The sequence below is a fragment of the Camelus bactrianus genome, chromosome 19, assembly GCF_048773025.1.
Source record: "Camelus bactrianus isolate YW-2024 breed Bactrian camel chromosome 19, ASM4877302v1, whole genome shotgun sequence".
Lineage (NCBI taxonomy): Eukaryota > Metazoa > Chordata > Mammalia > Artiodactyla > Camelidae > Camelus > Camelus bactrianus.
In genome coordinates, this window is record NC_133557.1 from 23,974,899 (window position 1) to 23,999,328 (window position 24,430).

General features: G+C 40.1%; 2 protein-coding genes and 1 long non-coding RNA gene across 5 annotated transcripts in view; 1 reads left to right on the forward strand and 2 right to left on the reverse strand.

Annotated features, from left to right (window-relative positions):
• The window catches only part of ADNP (activity dependent neuroprotector homeobox), a 29,715-nt gene extending 26,812 nt beyond the window's left edge, over positions 1–2,903 (reverse strand). Inside the window, exon 1 of one of the 3 annotated variants that reach the window (XM_074347438.1) lies at positions 2,779–2,903. The gene's annotated coding sequence lies outside the window, so the exon portion shown is untranslated. Of the gene's footprint in view, positions 1–589; positions 2,509–2,778 lie in introns of those variants that run through there. The other 2 variants (XM_074347440.1, XM_045519297.2) reach the window with 2 other exon arrangements.
• Positions 2,508–24,231, forward strand: LOC141574063 (uncharacterized). The gene is made up of 3 exons (XR_012500665.1): positions 2,508–2,726; positions 3,400–3,474; positions 24,022–24,231. It is a non-coding gene; the product is annotated as an uncharacterized LOC141574063 (long non-coding RNA).
• DPM1 (dolichyl-phosphate mannosyltransferase subunit 1, catalytic) lies at positions 4,904–24,387 on the reverse strand. Its single transcript, XM_010958610.3, has 9 exons — positions 24,161–24,387; positions 21,585–21,684; positions 18,491–18,524; positions 16,827–16,903; positions 16,717–16,742; positions 14,551–14,646; positions 11,396–11,464; positions 7,911–8,025; positions 4,904–6,894 (listed from the first exon to the last, which is right to left on the reverse strand). The coding sequence occupies exons 1-9, from the start codon at positions 24,319–24,321 to the stop codon at positions 6,790–6,792; spliced, it is 783 nt and encodes a 260-aa protein (XP_010956912.2). The 5' UTR covers positions 24,322–24,387; the 3' UTR covers positions 4,904–6,789.
• Between the last annotated feature and the right edge of the window lie 43 nt (positions 24,388–24,430).

The following is a 24,430-nucleotide window of genomic DNA, read 5'->3' on the forward strand; positions in this document are numbered from 1 at the left end:
AGCTGCCTCCTTTTCACTCACCAAAATGTTACTTGGTAGCAAATGTCCAATGTAAATTCTCCCCTAAGCACCAACTGGTTAACTATGTATCAAAGAATCCACCCATTCATTTTCCCATAAATTTACCTTGGTGTATCTTTATAAAAAGTTTGCAACAAAGTCTTCAAAGTATCCTTGAGTATCAAAAACCACTGTCAATCTTTGGTAGCAAGTAGGTGTTTATGGAAAGACCTGTTCTGATCAGAGAATTCTCAAGGTTTTTAAAACCTTAGCAACTCTTGAGATTGGGTCATCAAAGTAACAGTAACTGAATACTTAACACATTTTATATACAAGAGTGCAGAGTGCAAATGATTAAAACAGTATTAGCAACTTTAAAATTTTCTCTTGAGGAAGTCTTAAGTCCTTTCTTTCTCTGTTCAGAACCCATGTCTACAACCAGCTCTAACCAATCAGCTCTAACCGGTTCCTTGAGGAATGTGGCTAGGCTGAAATTTTGGAAGTGTTGGCTTTGGTGGTGACCAAGGAGGAAGAAGTCTCTGGCTTCCCTGTTGCTGAAGTTCCCACCCTCCAAAATGAATATACCCACCGGTGTGAATTGACAATGTGGTCCAAAGAGCAAGGCAGGAACGGAGTCCAGATCCTCAAAATGGTAGTACAGGGCATAACCACTAGGCCACCTATCAGTTCAGTACAAAAAGTACAACCCTGTGCATCATGGTGCAAAAGCTGGGGCCTAGGTTTCGCATTGTGCATCTCACACCTATGGAAATAACAAGAGGAGTAAAATCTATAGAAATCAACACACCCTAAGAAGGTGGGTGTTCACAGAAGACCGGTGTCAACACTTTTGCAAAGGCAGTTGGCTACTGAGATAATGAATGGCAATTTCAAGTCCAAAGCTGGAAAATAACAAAATTTTACAATCAACTCTGTTGAGTTTGACAATGAAGAACTCAACACGGGCTTAATGTTTACCAACAAGGCTTTGCAAATCATGACACCCATCTGCATGCTTATGAAAATACTACCCCACTAAAATCTAATATCCCTCAAGAAAGATTTTTTAACTCTCAAAGAGTTGAAAAGATTGGGGTCATGAAGAAGGGATGTAAATCAGCAATACCCCCAAATCCGTTACTCTCAGGTTTTAAACTTTCCCCTTTACCATCTGATCTTGGAAAGATATGGAGACAAGTTCAAAGCTTAAGGTGGAAGAATTCCAGAGAAAGGGAAATCTGTGTACCAAGGATGTGCCAAGGTGATTCTTCAAGAACAAATGTGGATTGTCTAAGGGTCAACAGTTTTGAAAAAGTAAAAAGAGAGAACTTCTAAAATGCAGGGTGAATTCTTTAAAAGAAAATCACTGCTCTTGACTCATTTAATCCTTCACCATGTTGCTGTCAGCTCACCAACTAAGAGTGTCCTGCTGGGTCCATTTTCCCATGGTCTGTAGAAGGCGCTGTGAAGCACATCCTGTTCTAGCTCTGGGGCCCTTCCCCCCTCTGCAGCCTTACCCAGTGCAGGGAATGCGCCCCCTACTGACTCCAACACTCATCGCCTTTAGCCGACTTGGCTGCGGTGCATTTTGGGTGGGGGCTGGTATTTTCTTCATGGCCATAAACCAGAAGCAACAATGCAGATTTATAAAGAAACTGTATCAGGCTACCCAGGAGATTTTTTTCTTTTTCATTTTGAAGGTTCAAGACACTGGCACAAGAAGCATCAGGGAAAGGACTGGCTGTGTAGGGATGGACAGCATTAAAATGGCAAACACAGGAACCAGTTTGATTCTTTTTCCCTTCTAAGCCTTTGTCTGAGAAATGGGGTTATGGCAAGAACTATCCAGAGGAATTGGGGAATGCAAGAACATCAAGAGGACTTAGTGTGGGCGTGTGTGTGGCTAAAAAGAATATTAGACCTCAGCGCCTGATCTTGGGCAGAAGAGGAAGAGAAGCAATCGCGCCTTTTCCAGCAGACAGGCATCCAGGTTGGGGGGGGGGGAGGGGAAGGCAGGCTGGCAGCCCAGAGAAAAGAAGAGGTGAATAAAAGGGTGCTCAAAGAACTACTCCCCATTCATTGCACTAAAAAAAGAAAAAAAATCTTTCGCAGCTTTCTGGATTTCCATTTTTTACCATCATACTGCAAAGTTGAGGCTCAGAATGCACCTAAGAGGTCATGCTGACCAGGCAGCTGCGACTGAGAAAAAGGGGTGGTGGAAGAATCCGTGGTCAGGTCAGGAGGGGAGCTAGCATGTTGGGGAGGAAGGATTGCACAGGGGAGGCAAAGACTTTCACTCCGTGCTATGCATGCTCCCCGCCCCCCAAAACTGTCCCCCCTCCCCCAGCTAAAGGTGGGTAGACCAGACAGAAGGCTCGTCCCAGGGACTGAGGTGTGCGTGGGGGGCTCGTTTGGGGGGCGGGAGGAAGGGATTAATTCCAAGGATGGGAGAAGCTCGGTTCTTGCTGGGGACGGGGTGGAGGGAGATGCCACTAGCGGTAAAGCTCGGGTGGCCAGGCTGGCTGCTGGCCTCCGCGGGCTCGCGGGGCGGGGAAGGGGGGTCGGGCTGCAGGAGGAGGTGCCCGAACCCCGGAGCAGAGCCCGGGTAGCGGTCCGCGCCTGGGCGGGCGGTCCGTCAGCACCAGAGTATGCAAAGGAGAGTGTGCGATCGGAGGGCTCAACAATGCGCCCGCGGGGCAGGCCGGCCAGAGCCGCGCGGGCCGAGGGTCAGAAGCAGGACCGGGCCGCGGGTCCGCGCGCGGCGGCCGCCGGGCTTACCTTGACTCGGCCTCGAGGCGCGCGCGGGGCCGGCGTGCTCGGGGGCCGGGCGGCGGCGGCGGCGGCGGCGGGCGGATGGCGGCGGCACGGCGGTGGCGGCGGCGAGGGCGCGCCCGGGGCCTCGTCGCGCTCCGGCTCGGGGGCCTCGGCGGGCTCCGGCTCGCGCCGCGGCCGCGGCTGCTGCCGGGGGGCGCGGCGGGCGCAGCAGAGCGGCGGGCGGCGGCGGCGGCGCGAGCGGCTCCCTCCAGTCCCCGCGCGGGCGGCGGCGGCGGCGGCAGCGTCGTCGAGCGGTGCAGACAAAGGAGGGGCGGAGGGAGGAGACGGAGGGTGTGGGAGAGGCGGCTTCACCGGCGCGGGCAGGCGGGCGGCGGCGGCCGCGCTCCTCTCGCTCCTCAGCAGCAGGGACCGAGAGAGGGAGCTGTATCTGAGGAGACGCCAAAATCCCCCTTAGCGCTGCCCGCGGGAGGGGGAGGGGGCACAAGATGGCGGCGGCCGGGGGGGGGGGGGGGGCGGGAGTTCAGTTCATAGATCCCGGCGGGCGGCGGAGGGGAGACCGGGCCGGCGGAGGCGGTGGCGGCAACGGGCGGGGGAGGGGGCTGATCCCGCGTCTCCCCTCGGCAGACAATACAAGCGCCTCGGAGCGAGTCCCCGAACCTGCCCTAGCCAAAATGGCGGCCGAGAAAGAGCGGAAGTGACGTAAGTACATCATTAGCATAAGAGGACTCATTGTCCAGCTAAGTGGGGGGGGCAGTGGGGGGACAGTACCCCTGTCCCCCATATCCCCCAGAGACAACTCTTACTCCCACCTGTACTTGCACCTAACTTTTTCTGAGGGAGGGTGGCACCAGTAACCCCATCCCTGCCTAAGGGAAATTATATAATCCCCACTAAGGGGGAGCTCTCGCGAGAACCAAGATTTGCCATTGACCCACTAGGAGGCGCCGCGAATAATGGCCGCAGTGCGCTTCCATGGCCCGTGTGCAGGGCGGGCGCCTTCCTCTGGCCGCAGCGCTGGCGGCGGAGGCACAAGCAGCGGGCCGCAGCACACCCTGCACTCAGTCAGGTGGCCGTGCTGGGGATCCCTGCGCAGACCCAGCTGGGCCTGGACTACATCTGGTGGGAGGGGGCGTGCGGACAGCCCCGCGGCTCCACGTGCAGGGAAGCCCGCGGTCTCAAGGGCTGGGTAACAGCGGGAAGGGCTAGAACACCTGGCTGGTCATGCCTGAAGCCTCCTGCCCTAAGTGAGGTGTGAGGGCCTCGTGCTTCACACACCGACTTGAGCTGATGCTCGACCCCTTCCTGGTGGGGTGGGCTATTCAGTGGATAAGCCTGTGTTTTAGAGAATGCCGGCTGTTGCCCTGCGGCTGGACCTTCTTCCAAGTCAATGATGGACTCTTCTCTTTGGCCTTAAGAAAACAAATGGGATCCCTAGCGTTTTGAGGCCATCGGCCTGGTGAAGCCGAAGGATGAGAAATGATGCTACCAAATGGGTCTCCATAAGAGCCTTAAAAACCACACTTAGACTATAGTCCCAACGACAGTCACTCTTAGTGCCCTCACTATCGGGACAGCCTAAGATAGCACGTGGACAGTTTACCTTTGTAAATTTAGGTCAGCCTCAACCGACACATAATCTTCTCAACATTCTTGAATCCACCTTTTATAGTTCAGTGCATTTGAGTGTCTATCACTGGCCAAACATACTGGAAAGTAATAAATGTCAGTTGTGAAGGATTAACCAAACCTATTAAGATGTGCTCTGTAAATACACTTATCTTTTGCTGTTTCTCTTAACTTTCAAGTTAAAATAGTTCAAACCATTCCTAACATCCCAAAAGAATTTCCAACTCAATTGAAAATACAAATTGAGGTCACATATAGCTCAATGTCTGAGGCTTCAGTTAGCAGGTATAACAAGCTGTTTTCTTTCATTCAACACAGTATTCCATTAATTTCTGAAATTGTGATTAAAATATATCTTTAAAAGTCAAATCAGCATTTCAAGGGAAAACAATAGCTGGAAAAATTTTAAAAGGGTGGTGCTGGGAAGGGGTACCCAAAACATTTGATTTAGAGAAACAAAGATGAATCTAATTACATGCTGCAGAAGACAAACAAGAACTAATACGAAATAAGCAAAATAATTTTATCTTAAGTTTAGTTTTCCTCAGATAGCTTAGATTTCATACAATGATAATACAAATACCAAGGGGAAACATCTGGATTTCATCCTTGGCCCATTTACAAAGTAAAAAGGGATGCTGGATTCACATGTAAATATTTTTTAAAAATTTACAGTGTTTAAGTCACCACATTTACTAAAAAAATGCATCTAAATTGTCCAGATTCATTTCCAAATAACTTCCAAATGGTGAAAGTTTTCATTGCTCAAGTATTTTACAGTAAATGCTAATAGTGATAGTGTTGTAATGATTGTGGAAATAAGAACAAAAAAAGATTTAAAAAGCAACAAAAAGTAGTGAGGTCTGAGAAAGCAATACTTCACACATGATTCTTTGAGGTACTTAATCTCTGCTCCACAGAGTTAACAATGAAAATTAAACTTTGGATTTAGATGAAAAATAATAGAATCTAAACACTCAAAAAAAGTATTGTATTTCTATTACGTTAGCTTAAAACTAATTTTACATCAGTGGCGATGAATTTTCTGGTTCTTGATGAGAGAAGTCACTTCCCTCAGGAAGGTGGTCTGTGCTGGGTCAGCTGTATAGCTCTGCATTGAACAGAACAGAGGTCCTTACTGTGATGTGTCCTTTGGATTCAACTATGAGACTAGGCAATGGTCAAAATGACACCAAAGGTTTTATACTCTGGTGTTCATTTTTGGTAGAATCTGTTAGAAATGCAAATGGAAATATCAGACTTTACATTTCTTTAGCAGTCAAATTAAGCCAGGAAAATGTAGTACTAGTAACACTGTTCACTAAGTAACTTAGAGATGCCTCTTCCTTTTACTTACAAAGGAAAGTCAACTTGATAGTCAGCTTATTTGCTCAAAGTGTATCTTACTCAAAAATAAAAGATACGCATAATCTAAAAGCTATGCTATAGTTAGAAACTGATCTTTTTTGAAATACCTACTTAGAGAAGGTAGGTAAACAGTATTTGTGCTGGCTTTATTGAACAACATAACCTGCATTTTAACTGGCAGAAGAGTTTTCTGAACAAACAGAAGAGCTATAAGGCAGGGATTTTTGTCATATTAGTAAAGATGTATGCTTTCCTGAAATAATATGAAAACAAATTATTTTGAAGCAAAAAAAACCTTTATATAGTTAAGATGTTTAAAAATTACCACGCAGCTAACTTTATGCCTTAATGTCATCAGTATTTTTCTTACTGAAAGTTGTTACTGCTCAGAAGAGAAAAAAACAGCTATGCAATCAACTGCTGTTAAGTTGTTGCCAATTCACAATATGTATTTTATATACACTTGCCCTGACAGATGAAATGCTTCACCAACTCAACAGTTGCAAAAAAACCAAACTCTAAAACTGTGCTCTAAATGTATTATCTGGTTTAAGAAATTTTAGAAACACTTTTTAAAAAACGGGCAGGGGTGTGTATTTCTTTTTCAGTTCATAGTCATATATATTTAATGAATATAATTAGCACTTCTCTTACTTCTGACATTAGGTATGAATCCAGAGCTATGAATCCAGTTTTTATAAAGAATATTTCAAAAATCTTTCCCACGTAAGGATCCTGCATTCACATACTCTAATGAAAGCAGCAATATTTTATGCAAAAATCCCATATACATTTATTTATAGGTCTTAATACAGCAAAATATAAATAAAAACTGAGAACATTGCTCATTTTTCTAATTTAATTCGACAAAAGGAGTTTCTCTGGAAAAAAGATTTGCATGAAATCTACCTTACCTTATGATTTATGATCTAAGAGTACATTTTAGAAAAATCAGCAACCAGGCTTCTTTTATGTTTAAATTGAAATGAACATGATTAAGTGTAAATGAATAACCTTCTTTTATGTAGTAGCAAAGAGTGTCAATAATCCTTTCAAGAAAGAGACTATTTCATTTCCTCCCAACTTGGATTCACCATAAACTCGGTCCACAAATGATATTGGAACCTAGTTAAAAAAATATACGTTAAGTCAGTCTCCAAAAACCAGTAGAAAGGAAGCACAGCAGGTATACAACAATTACTAACATAAGGGAAACAAGATTAGTCCTCTGTTAGCAAGTCCTCCCAGGTAATTCAAAACTAGGGAATTGTTACAGTAATTGTGTGCACCTCCCAAGTTTTAAAAATCGACTGGGACATGGTGCTGTACACCACAGAGTGACACACTGTAACTGACTGTACTTCAATTTAAATAAATAAATAAATAATAAAAAAGTATACATGCATTTTATTTTCTGTAAATAGGTCCTATGAACCAAATCTACAACTGTTTTGAAAAGCATTGATCCTGAATATTGGGTTGCTTTAATCAAGCTTCAAGGAGGAAGTATACTCAAAAAGTAAAATGGCCTTACACCAATTTTTTTCAGTAATCCGTCAAATTGAGCTGTCACTGTTTTAAAAATCTTGTAACATCCACGAGAGAAGTAGCATCCTACTTAGCTATTTCTTGCTCTGAATCAGAGTATCGGTGTTAAAAAAGGATAGTCTGTTAAATAAGGAGAGTCTTCTCTAAGAGCTTACTAGCTAGCTGTAAATATTAACAAACCTCCTCTGCTCCCCTAATTCCTGCCTTTTTCATTTACTCAGAGGCAACTGGCAGATGAGAGGAGTCATTATTCATTTTTAAGTAGAGTGGCTGCTGGCTGAGGCAAGGGGAAAAGCAGCAGATTGACTCATCCCATAATGCGGAGTGGTCAGAATAAAGGGCAAGGATGAAGAGGATACCACTAACTTTTATTTATTTAAAAGGGAATGCTGCCTTCTGTTAATGTTTTAAATCTTAAAGTCAAATATATTAATTTGAAAGGAATGTGAACTTTCATCCTTTTGCATGGACATTCTAAACACCAGAAAGCCTTCCACACTTATTTAGTAGTTTATGAAAGTTAACCCTTTTATTATAAAAAGCCTAAACCTTATTGTTTCTTTACGAGGAATACAACATACTATTTACCATACCTCACCAATAGTATAATTCAGCTGTCTTGCCCGAACAATCATCTCCATCTGGAAGACGTAGCCTTTAGAAACACATTTTTCTATTAATTTCTGTAAAACTTCCTTCCGGTATAACCTATAAGAAATTAAAATATATATGAACACCTGGATAAATACACTTGCCTACATGTTTCCTGACCTTTCAAAAAGTTCCCTAGTATTTGTATAATCTAAAACTTTCACTAGCCTTTTGCATACTGAAAAGTTCTCCCAGTTAATGATTATGATATATTTGTCCTGAACTGGAAGGGTCATAAAAATATTCGGTAAATAATTTACAGTAATTTTGAAAATGAATTATTAGTATCTTTTAGAGAATAATTTTCCTATCATACTATCAGAAATTATAAAAATATGGTAAGGTAAAATCATGTGAAGCAAAACCTCCTGTTGTTGGTAGTTTAAAATTTTTTCTCAAATTTATTTTTAAAGTGGAAAAAGGAGAAACTATTTCAAATACTGGAATAGCAGAGTTGACAGATGATGCAGCAACAATATAAACTAGATAACAAGAAAGATGTAATTAACTGGTAATTCCTCAAAAATGTCTATGAAGAGTTTCTATTTCCTGAAATCTACTAAATAAATTCCTCAGGATAAACTAAGTAGGATAATAAACTAAGTCCTTCCAGGATGAAACCTGGTAAGCTAGGTTAAGACAGGAACTAGGCACTACAGGATTGAGACCACGCTGGTGGGAATCAGCTTTTACCAACAGAGGTCACAGTAAGACACTCAGGATGGGCGAATGCACATCTAACTTCAGATGGATTGCAGGCCAAAGGCAGAGCTCGTCAGATTTACAAAGAGAGACAGGAGCTGGGAAGTCCTGTGGGTGAACCCAATCATTTTCTTCAGGAGCTCCCTGTTTTCAAAATTACTGAGGTTAAAAAACAGAAGTCTCAGTGAGTAGGAAGGGAGCAATTTCTAACTTTTTTTTGTTGCTGTCTTTGTTTCTGAGAAAGCTAGGAGAGGCAGTTCAGCATAACTTTGCTCTTCTGGCAACTAGGGCCACCTGGATCTACAATGCCAGAGGGCTTTATACCTGGAACCCACATTTTTCCCCTCAGGCTTCCTTTAAGGTTACCCCACCTTTTGGTTTTTCAAGCTTTTAAGTGGATATAAGATGACAGAAAGCACAATCCTTGGAGGAACCCGAGGGGAATTACTGTATGCCCTCTTCTACCCACACAGTTGCCATAAGAATTCGAAGAATAAGTATGGAATAAGTCTGAAGCAAGGAGAATTTGGTGGTAGTAACATTCATTCAATAACAAGTATGTATTGAGCAATCTACTGTGTTTCAGGCACCTTTTTATGTTTTCAAGTTTTATCAGTAGACACTAAATAAAGATGTATGCCAAATGATGTCAAATTAATGCAGTGTTCTGGGATTATGGGAAGGACTATGACTGTGGTAGGATGATGTTTCAGCGATACCTCTAAAACTGGGATTAGGATGTGGATTCTTCCCCTTTAAGAGTCACTTTATTCCTTTAAGAGTCATTTTGTAATACATTTCTCTTCATTGCTAACCCATCTCCTTCACCACAATATCTTTAAAACTATGCCTAATATCAAAAATTATATACAAGAAGCTGTATGAGCCAATAAATAGGATAACTAGGATCCAAGTGGTCTTTGCGATTAAATGGCTTTACATCAGAAACTGCAGTCTTTTGGGGATTCCTTTTATTCTGTAAAAGGCACATGCCTCCTAAATCTAGGGATCTAATGACAATGAAATTAATCTATTGAGAAGTTGAACTTTATGCGTGTGTTTAATAAATCACTACTCTTATGAAGAGACAATGAGTTTTAACTATTTAAAAAACAGTGGAATCCAGAGTCTCACTTTCACGTGTGGCTGCTTTGTTATTTTCACAGAATATTCCCAATCACTGATCTTACTACATGAAATCAGAGCTCCCAGGCCATCCTCCATCCTCTAATCTCTACATGGTTTTAGTGGCAGTGAAGCACCTCCACCCCATCACCGTCCCTATGTGTTCTTTCCCACAGCACAATCCCCACGTGATGCTGCATATATTTTATGTAGTTGTCTCATGTCATTAGATGTGTAAATCCATGAGGACAGAGACTCTGACTCTTGTTCAATGCTTGGCACGCAGTAGGCACTCAATAAATACTGGATGAATGTAAGACCAACCACCTTGCTCACTTACCACAGATGCTCAAACCTTGCCCCCATAGATGTGGATAGGATGCAGCTTCCAAAAGGTGAAGGGGCCCTGTTGCGAAGTAACTAGGGGAACCAGGCCCAAAGCAAAGCCCCTGTCTCCACAGCCCACGGAGCTACCCGGGATTTTTACTCAGAATCATCACACCTATGGCCTGTGATGTCCACAGTGGCCACTCCCTCTGCACAGATACTCTGTGAGGGCCACTATTCTTCATATTGTTGCGTCATGGAAGTCAGAGATCTTTATCAGATAACACAATTCGTTCGCCTTCAAGTGTGGAACTGAAGGGATGTATTTCTGGATCTTTGTATATTAAATTCTAGTTTTGAAACAATTTACATTTTAATTCTAGAGAGGCTTCATTTTCATTACCTGACCTCTAATTTGTGATGGCTCCTCTCTTCACTTTTGACTGTCTCTGAACTGCTTTTTAGCAGCTGCACTAAAGGTACTAGGTTAGTTCAACAGCCAGCTCCTAATTTGTGTGTTAGTGTGTTCTAATGAAGGATGAAGAGTCAACATTATTTAATGGATAGAAGCAAATATCAAGTAATATAAAGTACTAACTAATGCATGGGGTCTGGGCCTTAAAGTAAATGAACAGACATTTTACAATTTCAGAGATAAAAAATCTGGCAGTCACTTGGCATGGCCACACAACAGTTCATCTACTATAGCAAGTCTAAAATTATGCACACGTATACACCTGGAAGCAAAAAAACCCCAGGGACCAAGCAGGAGGCTTCGCTCCAATTAAACAAGATATTCTTTATATTAAAAAAATATGGAGAATAAGGTACCTGAAAAAGCTGTACATAAATAATAAAGATTTTAAGCTTTTCTGTGGACAATGCTATAAATATTCATATAAACTACAATTACTGAAAGAGGTGCTGTTTTGGGAGCACGTTACCAGTGACAGCAATGTTCTGAACGAGCAGTTAGGGGTCACCCTGGGCCCGGGCCCCCCAGGGGCTCGGCAGTAATACTAACATTAATACCAATGTTAACAAGCACACTAACCTGTCTTCAAGGCTCTTTAAAAAAGTACACTATTTTTCCTTAAGAAGATGCTTAAGCATCATTGATAGCTAAGGAACTTCAGTCTGCCTTTTAGTGTTCCAGAACAAAAATGGTAGAAATGAAAAGTACTTCTTTAAAATAAGACATTATAAATAGCAAGAAATTTAGGCAAGAAGTTGTTAAGTATACAAAATATAAAATTACAAGTTTTCATTGTACCTGAAACTTCCTGTTAAATCAGATGCTCCTGGTCTCAGCAAAACCTGAGTTATAAAATTGGCCCCACGGCTGTCAAATAAAACAGATTGTCTCTATAAAATACGATTTATAAACAAGAGAAATACATCTAAGAGCAGAGTGCTAAAAATGCTACATTAATTTTATAAATGCAACACCATTTCACAGAAATGTTAATTCTGTGCAACAAAGATTTTTTAGTCAGTGAAAGATCTGATAGTATTCATTTTTCAGAAAATAAAGATTTTTATTCTTTGAATGTGACATTTAGAGGTGACCTATAAAGCAATCATTCGTCCAGACTTCAGGTTAAAATGATAATAGATGTTTAACTCAACTTGCATATTTGCTAAATCAAGATTTAGAATCACAGACATCTGTCAGACAGCAAAAGTGGTCTATCAGGGATATGGAGTTTTCTTTTCAGATTCTAATCAACAAGGGATGGCAGTCTCCAACAGGTCAATTTGCATAAAAATGGCAGCTTTTTTTTTTTTAAGGGGTGCAAGTGGGAGAGGGTTTTGGTTTTTGGCAATCTCTGGAAATTGGTCAAAGTTTCCATTCCAAGTCCGTCTTAGTCGGTTTGGGCTGCTATAACAAAATAACCACACACTGCATGGCTTAACCAACAGATATTTAATTCCCACAATTCTAGAGGCTGAAAAGTCCATCATCAAGGTGCTGCAGTCTTGGTTCCCTGTGAGGACCCTATTCTTGGCTGTGTGCTCACAAGGAGGGGTGGAGAGAGTGGGGGTAGGAAGAGAAAGGCCAAGCTGGGGTTTCTTTTTGAAAGGGCACTAATTCCACCATGAGTCCCCCACATTAAGGAACCCCTCTAAACCTAATTACCTCCCAAAGACCCCACTTCCAAATACCAACACTCTGGGGGTAGGGTACTTTAACACATTAGCAGAAACGTTCAGTCCATAACAATGACTTGAGGGTTTGTGCTTCAAACACAAGGAAGTATCAATCAATTACAGACTATTACTGACTAATAGGTATTACTAACATTTCAAAAAGATGTGAAATACACTTGGAAAAAGAGACTTTGACACTGCAGCTATTTCAGTGTACTCAGATTCAGGGGAAAAAAATTGTTTTTTTTTAGGGGTGGGTGGGAGCAGCCTGGAGAGAACAGATTCTTTCCAAAGTCAGGATAACCATCCCTAGAAGAGGTTATTTTTATACAAATAACCTGGTGAGAGATAACAGCTGGGATTAATGGCTAACAAAAACAATTAATTTGTTTCTAATAGCTACAAAAAATTCCACAATATACTTTACCCCCAAAATGGGTTCAATCAAAGGAATGCTGAATGTGTGTGTGTATATATATATGTATATGTGTATATGTGTGTGTGTACATCTATTCAAGGTAATGCATTTTTAAATTGGGGTCTTTTAATTAAAATGCATCAAGAGTCAGACAGACAGACTTGGGTTCAAATTCTGGTTCAGGACCATACAAATGAGACCTTGAGCAAGTGATCCACAATCTCTCTCAGGAATTTATACTCTTAAGTCAGTGCAGACATTAACAACAAATGACATACAATTCAATATACCTAAATGATCCAACTAAAAGTTGTAAACTGCACAAGAAAGGAAGGGCAAATAGGGAGAAGTTGTGGATAATTTTCTGCCTACATGACTCCAATGTTTAGCAGGACTGAAAACTACTGTTTTACCCTTCATTTCACTGGAGACTGAGGCTCTTACAGGTTTTCAATGACTTGCCCAAGGTTTCACAGTTAAGAGGCAAAAACTGATATTAACAAAACCTTCAACAGGAATGAAGTGGGTGATAAAAATACTACTAGTAAACATTTGTATAAAGTGATGTTGTTACACAAAAAGCAATAAGCTACATAGATCCTTTAGTGATAAAAACATATCTTCCTAAACCTTGAAAAGATGGCACAGATTAATGGTCAAAAGCTCTGCAGGTCTTCCCATCACAGGTTTCTACTTCCCCGCTCCTCGACGATGGGCTTGCTTTGACCGAAAGCTAGTGCTGGGTTAGCCCCAGAGCCTAGAGCTCAAGAGGCCTTGGTACTGCTGGGTGCTGCCCTCATAAGAGGCTATGTAAGGAAGCTGATCTAGCTTCCCAGGTGAGTGGCTACACGCAGGAGAACTGAGATGGCCCAACCAACAACCAGCACCAAGTGCTGAATGTATAAATGAGGCCATCTTGGAGCTCCCCACACAGCTGACACTCCAGCTGAAGAACACTGCATAAATGAGCCCGGGGGGACATCAGTAGAGGAACCACTAGCCAAATAAAAGAATTGTAAGAAATAATAAATTGTTTTAAGTCACTCAGCTTTGGGATGGCCTATTATATCATCAACAGAAAACTGAAAGTTTTTTTTTTGGGGGGGGGTAATTAGATTTGTTTGTTTGTTTATTTTTAGAGGAGATACTGGGAACTGAACCCAGGACCTTGTGCATGCTAGGCATGTGCTCTAGCGCTTGAGCTATATCCTCCCCACTCCCTGAAACAGTCTGTTTTATTCCCATTTTCTCATGAGGAAAACAAAGCTTAGAAAAGGTGAAATACGCAAGGTGACACAGGTAATTAAATGACATGGTTAGGATTTTAATCCAGGTCTGACTCCAAAGCCCCACTACTTATACTGCTCAGTAAAAGCTGAAATCATGAAGATTCCTACTTATTAAAAATACATATGGAAGGTGGGTGAGGGGTACAGCTCAGCAGCAGAGTGTGCTTGGCACGCATGAGGTCCTGGGGACGATTCCTAGTGCCTCCATTAAGGAAAAAATAATGTATACCTATATATGGAAAGAATTATTTATTTAGTCCAAAAGTATAGATGAATAGTTCACTTAAATCAAAGTTGAAAGTCCAGTAGAATAAATTTTGCTGAAATAGACCATTGCTACCAAAGACTCAAAGGTTTCTGCAGATTGTTTCTAAGTGAAAAATACCCAAAGTAAAGCACTCTGATCACAGGGAAACTGCAGGTGAGAGGCCATCTGGGAACATTCATTGGCAGTTTCAATCTGATCCCACAAATCGCAAGGCAGCATGGTAATTTACCCCAAATACCTGTTATAAACATACTTCTAGTAGCTATGTCAAAAAGAGAGAAATCATAAGCACGTATATATACCTGATTATTTTTCTTTTCAAATCCCAGCCATATACACCTCCATTGCCTTTGTAGCGAGTTCCAGAGACAATGTCAAAATTACCCTCCTTTTGCTTCCTATGGAAAAAAATTAATTAGCTGTCAATTAGGAAAACTACTGAGCTTTAATAGTTATTCCCATGAGCTACACAAACAGAACTTTTAAGACTTGCATAGAAAAAACAATGCCAAGAAAATAGATGAGCCCATACTACTGAGAGATATTTCAAAGTGTAAGGTTTTCAAATTTGATTCTTTTTTTCCTTTATTCATTCTTAAAACTACAAAATAGTACCATCTGCTGACCGTACAATGTGAAACCATCCTAAAACATAATAAAACGATAAATTTTCCGAATCCCCCCTCGACTCTCTGTTCTTGGCCCCCTGAAGTAAACAATGCTAAACAGCCTGGTACCCTCCAGACCTTTCTCTGCGTTTACTAAAAGGGTAACTCAAAGCCATATACATCCCAGAGTTTTTGACTGTTTTTACAAAACTGGAATTTAAAAAACTATACTTTGCAACTTTCTTTTTATCAGTTAACACTACCCATCATGGAATCATGGATATCTCTACAGGTCAACAGAGAATTTTCCCTTTCTTCTTAATAGGTGCAAAAACATTCCATAGAATGTTGAACCCACCTATCCTAATGCTGTTTCCATGGTGAGCATCCCCACTCTCAACAACCTAACCACAATGAATGGTGCTACAATGTTCTTAGAGATGTGTATTCTGGCGCTTACACTACCCAAGTGGAACGTAACAGAATTGCCAAAACAAAACTTATGAGTATTTTTAATTCTAATAGATATCACCAGAAATTACTTTCCAAATAGGCTGTAACAACGTCTACTTCCTCCAGCAATATTTCAGTGTGTCCTTTTCCTATCACCTTATTGGACCTACATGTATTGCTCAATAGATTTTTAATTTTGAAAAACTAGTGGATAGTAAAATAGTAACATGTGGTCATTTTAATTTCATTTTCTTGACTATATCCCAGGGTGAATATCTTCTCTTAGGTTTATTAGCCATTTGGATTTTTGTACATATGGCCTGTTTGTATCTTTCACCCATTTTCTACTCAACTGGTTCCACTGCTTTATCAGGTCAAGGGGGCTTTTGTGTACTGGAGATATAAACAGAGAAGGTATCCCTGAGGTAACTATGCAGAGATCAAAGGATGAGAAACGGCCATTAAGGAGCAGTGAAAGAGCACTTCAGACAAAGGGGAGAGGCACAAGATGAACTCAGAATGGGAGGAAGGGGCCACTGCACAGAATGGCTTGGAAAGGAATATGGATTTTTCCCCATGTGTTAATAGGAATAATTGAGTGATATGATTTGACTTTGTCTCTGTGTATTTAGCTTTATGTACATTCAGAACAGCTTCCAAATTCTTACTCTGAGAAGTTTCATGGTCTCTTGGGTTTTCTAAAAACACAATTACATCACCTGCAAATAAATATAATTTTGAATCCTTTACCAATATTTATACCAAATTCTTGTATTACAACATTACTTAAAATCTCCAAGTTTAATGACAGCTAGTATGCCTATACTGATGAGTTTATTGGAAATGATTCCACATTTTATCATTTAGTAAGACCTTTGTGTTAGGACTGAGTTGTCTTTATTATGTTTAAGTGGTTTCTTTCTATTCTACATTAAAATGTTTATTAAAAATGGCTAGTGAATTTTATCAAATACCTTTTAGCATCTATAGACTTAATCACGCTACTTTCTCTGTTAATGTGATAAGTAAGTTATTTGGATGGATTCCTAACAAATCATTCTGGTATTCCTGGAATAAACCCCCTCTGTTCATGGTGTTTTACCCTTATGATGCAGGGCTTAATTCCATTTAACAGGAAAGTTGCCTTCCATCTTTTGCAGTAGTCTAGAAGAATTTAGGTAACAAAGGAATTATCCACTGATTAGTCCCCTCAGGCCTCCTAAAATACATCATTTAGTTACAAATATTCACAAATCTCAAATCCATGTTGGTTTTACTTTTGAAAGAAACTTGAAATACCATGTGCACTTTTAATGAATAATAAAAAATGAAAATAAATCCAGAATCAATATAAGATACAAGACAAAGATTTGAATCATAGTTCTTTCAAATATTAGAAATACCTACCTAATGAATTCAGGAATAAATTTTGGCTGAAATTTAGAAAGAATAAACAGTAGGTCAGTAAAACAGGCTAAGACTATAATAAATAGCTAATAAACAAATATACCACTTACATGGTGTGAGAGATCAGCATCCATAATAATTATGTAGTTTCCTGTGGCATGTTTCATTCCATGAATATACGCAGTTCCTAAAAATGAAAATATGTATATCCATTAAAGAAAATTACCAGAAATGCTTAGATATACATCTGAACGGGGAAGAAATAGCTAAGCATTTCTGAAAAGCATACATTAGTCCTCTAAAGTTGATACTGAACTATTAACTAAATGCTGTTTATTCTCCATCAAAAACATTTCTCAATTTCATTCTTTCATTCAGTCTCCAACTTCACCTTAGTCCCGGGCACCATCTTCTGATACTTGGATCCCTACTTAACCAGTCTCCCTGCTTCTGCTCCTCCCATCACTCTTGTCCCACAAAAGCTACCCAGTGAGGATCTCCTACACTGTAAGCCTAGTACACTAGAGTCCTGTTCTGGTATCTGGGGCCAAAGGCGCAGCTAGCAATTACTCAGCCACCCTTGTAACTAAAAGTTCCTCAGGGACTTGGCAGTTAAGGGTCACTGGTCAGGAGCAGGATACAGGGATCCCTGTGTTCTCTAGCCCCAAACCACTACACTATCTTATTAGCAAAGCTGAACTCTTCTAACTTCTTTTGTTAAGAAGTAACCATCCTCACCTTTTTAGATTTCCACTGACAGGTCAGTAATTCTTGGTGGCTTTCATGGCAGTTCAAGATTATTTCAACCCCAAAGAACATTCTGGATTCAGATATTCAGAACATTTGATCATGCCATGAAACTGAGGGTCTTCAGGACAGCAGATATTCAATTTTTAACTACTGTGCTTCCTCCATGCCCCCCAATTTTTCAGTAAAATTATACCACTTTTCAACATAAAGCAACTGTGAACAATAAAAATAAAAGCATTCAAGATTTTCATCTCAGAATGACTAAGCTTATCTGTGATTTTCTATAGCTCTTTACATTTAAAAGCTGAAGAAGCTTCCTTCTTTAAAAAAGTTTTAAACCTTTTAAAAACTTACAACTTAAAGAAATGTTCAAAAGCTTACGCTGAGGCAGTGTGCTGGTCCAAGACATTTGCCCTTAGATCCCTTCTCTGCTCTATACCAAGGGTACTATATTTCCCAGGTTCTCTTGTCAACTGGTTTCCAAACAGCTTTGGGGGGCACAGGGGGAAGGAAGATTTCGAGCAGAGAGAAGGGGAAAAGTTTAAGTGTCCTCCCTTTCTTACTCTGCCTCCCAGCATTGACTGGATTTCCTCCATGGCTCCCGCTTCTGACAGGTATCCCTGACTCCATCATCCTAGCTCTTCTGGGCAGTCCAGGTTCCCGGCTCAAAAAAACACCATCTCCTTTGTTGCTCTAGCCCATGAGTAGTAGTGACCTCTAGCTTCTACTAATCTCTGAGTAGCCTCACTGTTTCATTTGGCTTCTCAGCAACTCCTTCACCTATGTAACCAGATTCTCTGTATTAAATTCCCTATACTGAAAGACTTACAGTGGTTTCTGTTTTCCAAAGTGGGCCTTGACTGATACAGGCAACTCAAGTTAAACCATTTGAATGTTATTAAGGTCATTAAAAACCATCACAAGAGGTCACCGTATTTTGGCCCTGTCCCAAACTGGGAAAATATACACTGGATAATCTTATCCAGGCAAGGAGCAGGTATGAGGGTTGAGAAGTTCTACTTACCTAGTCCCAACTTTTTCTCCCGTGGTCTTAGAAGCTGTAAGAATAAAAAATGGCATTTTAACACAAATAATCAAAAATCTGACTAATAAAAACTCTTCTCTAATAAGTGCCCACTTATTTTAACATAAATACAGTTGTATTTATTAGAACTTACAGCAGAGTACATTTAATATTTTTTGCCAAAGTAAAAAAAGTTCAGCAACAAATCAAATAATTTAATAGCTTTTAAGGAAAATTGACACTCTTTCACTCAAACCCCAAAAAACTTTTGTTTCCTGGTGCTACCCACCAGAAAATAAGATGTTTTTATGTTTATTTACTTGATTTATCATTTTAAGCAGTATCTATTGATTCCTTCCTAGGAAAACTGAGGATTTAACTCACTTACTCTATACCTTTTGGAATATTTGATAGCCATGCTTGTTTTCTCAAGTCCCTCTGTGACTTTAAATGTTGTTATCATTCCATCCACTTATCTTGACTTTATGTTTGGATGACCTCATCCTACTCTCTACTGGCCCAATGATATGACTTCAGGGTTCTATTCCTAGTATGATTAAATTATCTTTCCTTACAGTTTGTCGATTAGTCTTTCTACACTTTTTGCTTCATATATAAACCCTCATTTAGTTTAGTTTTTTCCTTTTTCCTGTAAATTTTTGGAAAAGAAGAATGCCAAGGTTTTGACTCTAAAGTTTCTGAGGTACAGGGCTCAGGCAGACTCACTACCAAGCATTTCTTGACCCCCTTCTGCACTTGCCAGCATGTAAGCAGCTTACTTCAGACTGCAAATCTCTATACAAAGCATTTTCAGTTTAATTTAAGCAGGAGAGATTTTTTTTTTTTAACTACATGCAAGCTGCTGTAGATCTAGGGGAAGACCAAGATGGTAAAATACATTCCTATTCAATGAGCTCTTATATAGAGAACTAGACAATCAATCATCTATAATAATTACAATTCCCTGAACAAAATCAAACAAGATATGTCAGGTTTTATTCAATTTTGGGCTTGACAGTTACTGACAAAATACTGACCTCATCTGGTATCTGCCCCCCAAAAGCAAATCCTTTAAAGTTCATCTTAGATTTTCTATAACCCTACTTTCAGCCAAAAATTTTTTCCAAACAAGACAATTTTGTTATTTATAATTTTCAGAATATTCAAAACATAAACCATGTTACATAGATAACTATGGAGCCGTTAAAAGAATAAGGTTATTTGGTGGCAAGTTATCTTCCTTAGCTTTTTTCTGAAATATTCCTTTCAGCCAGTTTGAATGGCTAGCTAACAATGCATCTATGCTGAATATTTCATCTGAGGTATTATAAGATGATTCCTAAATTTTCTTCAACCTTTTCCCCAACTAAACATACATTTGTCAACTAAAATGCAAGTAAGTGCCATCTCTGGCATAGCTTGTTACTAAGGGAAAAAAAGTAATTTTCTAGTTTAAATGATCTAAAAGCAATACAATAATGAATAGGGAAATTCCCTGGTACTCCACAGAAATCATGACAGTGAATGCTATTTTTTTCCCCTCATTATTTTAAATTTTATTGGATTGATGGGAAAAATGGAACTCTTTGATGGCCATGTTGTTTTATAATTTGACGAGGTCAATTCAGTAGGTATTTCTAAAGATCAATCAATCAGTCACACCTTAAGGCTGAGGTTCTATGACAAAAGTCTTCAAAATATTGTCAGGTTGATATTCCCAGATTAAATGAAAGTGCATAATGAGAGTATTCTATACATAATAAATGTGAATCAGTGGCATTGGCCCAGAACTTCTAAAAGAAAAACTGAGGAACTGTTAGCCAAAATCTAGCATTATTGGAAGCCACTGCTAGAAGGATGAAAATCTAAGTTTTTACCTCCTCTTGTACACCTGGATTGAAGGTGTGATAGTTATGAGACAGACAGAAAGAACCTCTAGTACAGAATAGATTTACTGTGTATATAAGAGTAACACATTTCCTTTAAACACTTCCCACCAACTAAGATCTCCTCCAACTGCATAGAAAATTATTTCATTATTGGGATTAATCAAGACCCAGAGACTATATTTTATGATGCTTAACTGCCGTTCCTTGAAATGCAAATATCAATAAAGGTTCTCCAAGAGACTTCTTTATACCAATAACAGATGGCTCTCCATTGGGAGGAGGGGATAATTTTGCCCACAAAGGGATATCTGATGATATCCAGAGATTTTTCTGGTTGCCACACTGGGGAAGGGGGTTGCTACTGCATCTCACTGGTAGAGTCAAGGGATGTTGCAAAATATCCTGTAACATACACGACAGTTCCCCATAGCAAGGACCTATCAGGTCCCAATGTCAGTAATGCTAAGATTGAAAAATTCTGGTCTATACAAATTACAAAATACCAAATGTCTGGAATATGTTTTCTAATTAAATTTGGACTTAATTTATGCTTCTGACACAAGAATTAACTAAAGCTGAGCTCACAAGTATGCTCAAATTATTTATAAAGCCAAACCAGTGATCAAAAATAAAAATTATGAAGCCATTATAAAATGAACTCCACATCTGCCTAAGTTACTCCTGTAGAAGAACAATAGGCTTTAAGGTACAGTGGGAAAATCTAAAGTTTAAGGCTCAGAAAGTCGATCTATTTCCACAAGACTGTTCTACAGAAAAATAAAAATGCCAAGTGCTCTCAGTCACCTTTCCCAGCTACAAGCTGTTAGCTGCAGGTAGTATTCACTAGTAAAAGTAGGAAAATGCCTAGAGAAAGGAAGCAAGAAAGATCAAGACACACTAATTGCAACCTAGTGAATTGACAAGGAATATTATAGGACCATCATGCTTTAATTTTGCCCTTCAAGAAAACTGATGTGCAGAGTCAGACATAAAGTTCATCCAAAGGCTATTTTGCTGTAAACTTACCATTGACACATCATATTAAAGATATGTAAAACCTCAAGCACTATGAAAATGCATCTAAATCCCAACCTGTACATTCCTCTTTATCTTTCCAGTTTCTAGACAAAGAAGAATTTGCGCATTGTTCATTCATCATCTCTCCCCTATATAAACAGAACTGATACGATGGAAAAATGACTTACAATTTTGTCTGACCCATAGATCTTCTCCAGCTGTTCAGCAACATCCCTTGTTCCATCTGGACTTCCATCATCTATGATTATAATTTCATAGTTGATGCCACTAAAATAAAAAAAAAATTAAATCTGTATTGCTTGGAGACAGTATTCTCAAATTAGAAAATAATTTTAAAATCACTAATCCATTCCCCAACATAAGTGGAAATGTATTGTCATATTAATCACCGAGGAAAACTTTAATTACCAAATGAAATAAATGTCAGATATTTAGTATGCCACCTCTAAACTCAGCATGTTGCTAGGATTAGGTGAGATGTTAAAAAAAGTTCTCACACAGAAAACACACTCTTTAGTTAAAAAAAAAATTCTATGATCCTATGATAGGATATCATATGAAATGTTATTTACCCACTTGGGAAATGGAATTGTGCAACCTTAATATCAAATCTTAGTTACAAAAAATTATTTCAAAAGTATATTTTAAAGACATCAAGTCAACTAAGTAGCTCTGGGTGATTATTCTTTCTAATTTAATCCAAATAGATTTAAATAATATAATTAGAATCAATCTGATTTAATCGCACCCTTAAAAAACCCATTTTAGAATGGTGACAATCTTTTACACCACTATTTCTCCCCCCACATCCTCTTAAAGAGGACAATTTTTCAGTTAACTTTATTGGGAAACTTAAGGGGAAAGAAAAGGAAGTACAGCCAAATCCCCGTAACACAACAGTCTGTTTCCTCTTGGTCCAGCTTTAAGTAACACTTGAAAGGAAATCAACCAGGAAACGCATTCCAGTACTAAAGGCTTAAAAAAGTCAGCTCCAGCAAACCTGAAAGCAAAACCTAGCCTATCTATTCTCTAAGAGTAGACAGACAGACAGACAGACAGACAGAGACACACACACACACACACACACACAGTATAAACAAAGACTTCAGCTTCCCAGAGTGCCTTAAATTTGGGCATGTTTTTACAAGCCAAAATAAGTTAAGATGTTGATTCCAGGTGATGTGCTGAGACATACTTCATAAACAAAGAGTCACTGATAAGTAAAATTACCCCCCTCTCCTACTTCAAAGCACCCACACCACCTGAGGGTGAGGTAGCTTAAAGGAATCAAGCTGATCTGACTTTAGACAATTGGAGTGCATCCGAAAATAAAATAGTGGTTTCCTTCATTATACTTCATTTTGATTAAAAAATATTCACCTAGAAACCACTGAAAGATAAACTGCACTACATTAAAAAAAATTGAATAGAGCAAAAAACACTGTATAATCAGAAGACAAACTCAAGCAAAATCAGCTACACGATAATTTCTCTAATTTGGAAAAAGCCCGTAGAAATCAAAATATAACTTAAAGAAAGAGGGAAAAAAGATGCATTAAAAAACTTCGAGGAACCATGTAGTGAAGATAATTATTTCATTCAAAGAATTATAATTAAAACAGCAATGTTTCCCACCAATTAGCATTTCCAACGATGTAAGTTTAATAAAACTCACACTGGCTGGTTCGTGGAGAAACAGGCACTCTCTGATGAATGCTGGAGAGTCCTAAGCCGGTATAATCTTTTGAGAGCAATTTGGCAATAACTATAAATTTTAAGCACATCTCTGTCGACTCAGCAATTCCACCACAAAGACTCTATCCTAGTAAAACTATGACTGTGTTTGTTACAACAGTTATCTAACTAAGGACTACTTACTACGTGTCACACACTTTTCTAAATGCTGGAAAATACGTTGTGTTTGAACAAAGTCCCCGTTCTCATTTGTAAAGTCAAAAAATAAAAATTTTTAAAACTGTGGAAATAATCTGTGTTCACTGATATGACCCGGTTGGAAAAATTATAACACAGCCATATGATATTACTAATTTTCAAAATAATTTGCGAAGCTTGTATGTGCTGATATGGAAAGATCTTCAAAGATTTACACAACATGATCCCATTGGTGTAACTGTAAAACAAGTTACATCGTACTCATGCCAAGATTTTCTGAAGTTTTTTTTAAAGTGGGTAACACTTCAAAATTCAAACTCCAAAACCTCCCAGTTTCTAACAATCACATCAAACATCCAACAGCAAATCTACCCTTCTGCCCTGTCCGGAAAGGTTGTCCAGTCCAGCAGTAGCTCCCTAATCAACAGAATCCAAATCTCATGCTTACATAAGCCCTCGACATGGGGGCGGGAGTAAGCGTGTTCGCTTAGAGCTCCGGCTCCTGCCGCAGATCCTGACCACCTAGAGGGAGGAATGAGGTCAGGCTGTCAGCCTCGCCCGAAGTAAAAGGGCGTCCAACTCTTCTAAGAAAAAGGCGGGGGGAGGAGTATCGGGGAGTGCATAGTAAAGATAAAGGACTGTCTCACAAAGCCCAAGGGAAGGAATAAGACCCGAGAACCCCATAAGTATCCGCCTCTGCTTTCTTGGCAGGATGGCTTCCTCCCCAAGGATTCCGGCCGGAGCCGAAAAGAGAGGCAAAGCAAGGCCAACTCGCGCAACCAACTGCCGACACCCAGGCCGGGGAAGCCAGCTCATCTCATTCCTCGGGGAGGGCGGCCAGGCGCGCTACCTCTCGGAGAAGCTCTTCACCAGCAGCCACACGATGAGCGGTAGGTTCTCGCGCTCGTTGTAGGTGGGCAAAAGCACCGAATACTTGTCCTGTCTCGCGGTACGCCCCTCCGGCTCCCGCCGAGACCTAGGAGAAGTACGACTTGCTTCCTTGGAGGCCATGGCGGAACTGCGCGAGACGCCGGAAGCGGAATGACGTAAGTGCGGCGCGGGAGGGGGACGGGGCGGACTGTACCAAAGCCGGGAGGAGCGGGATGGTCTGTCTGTCTGA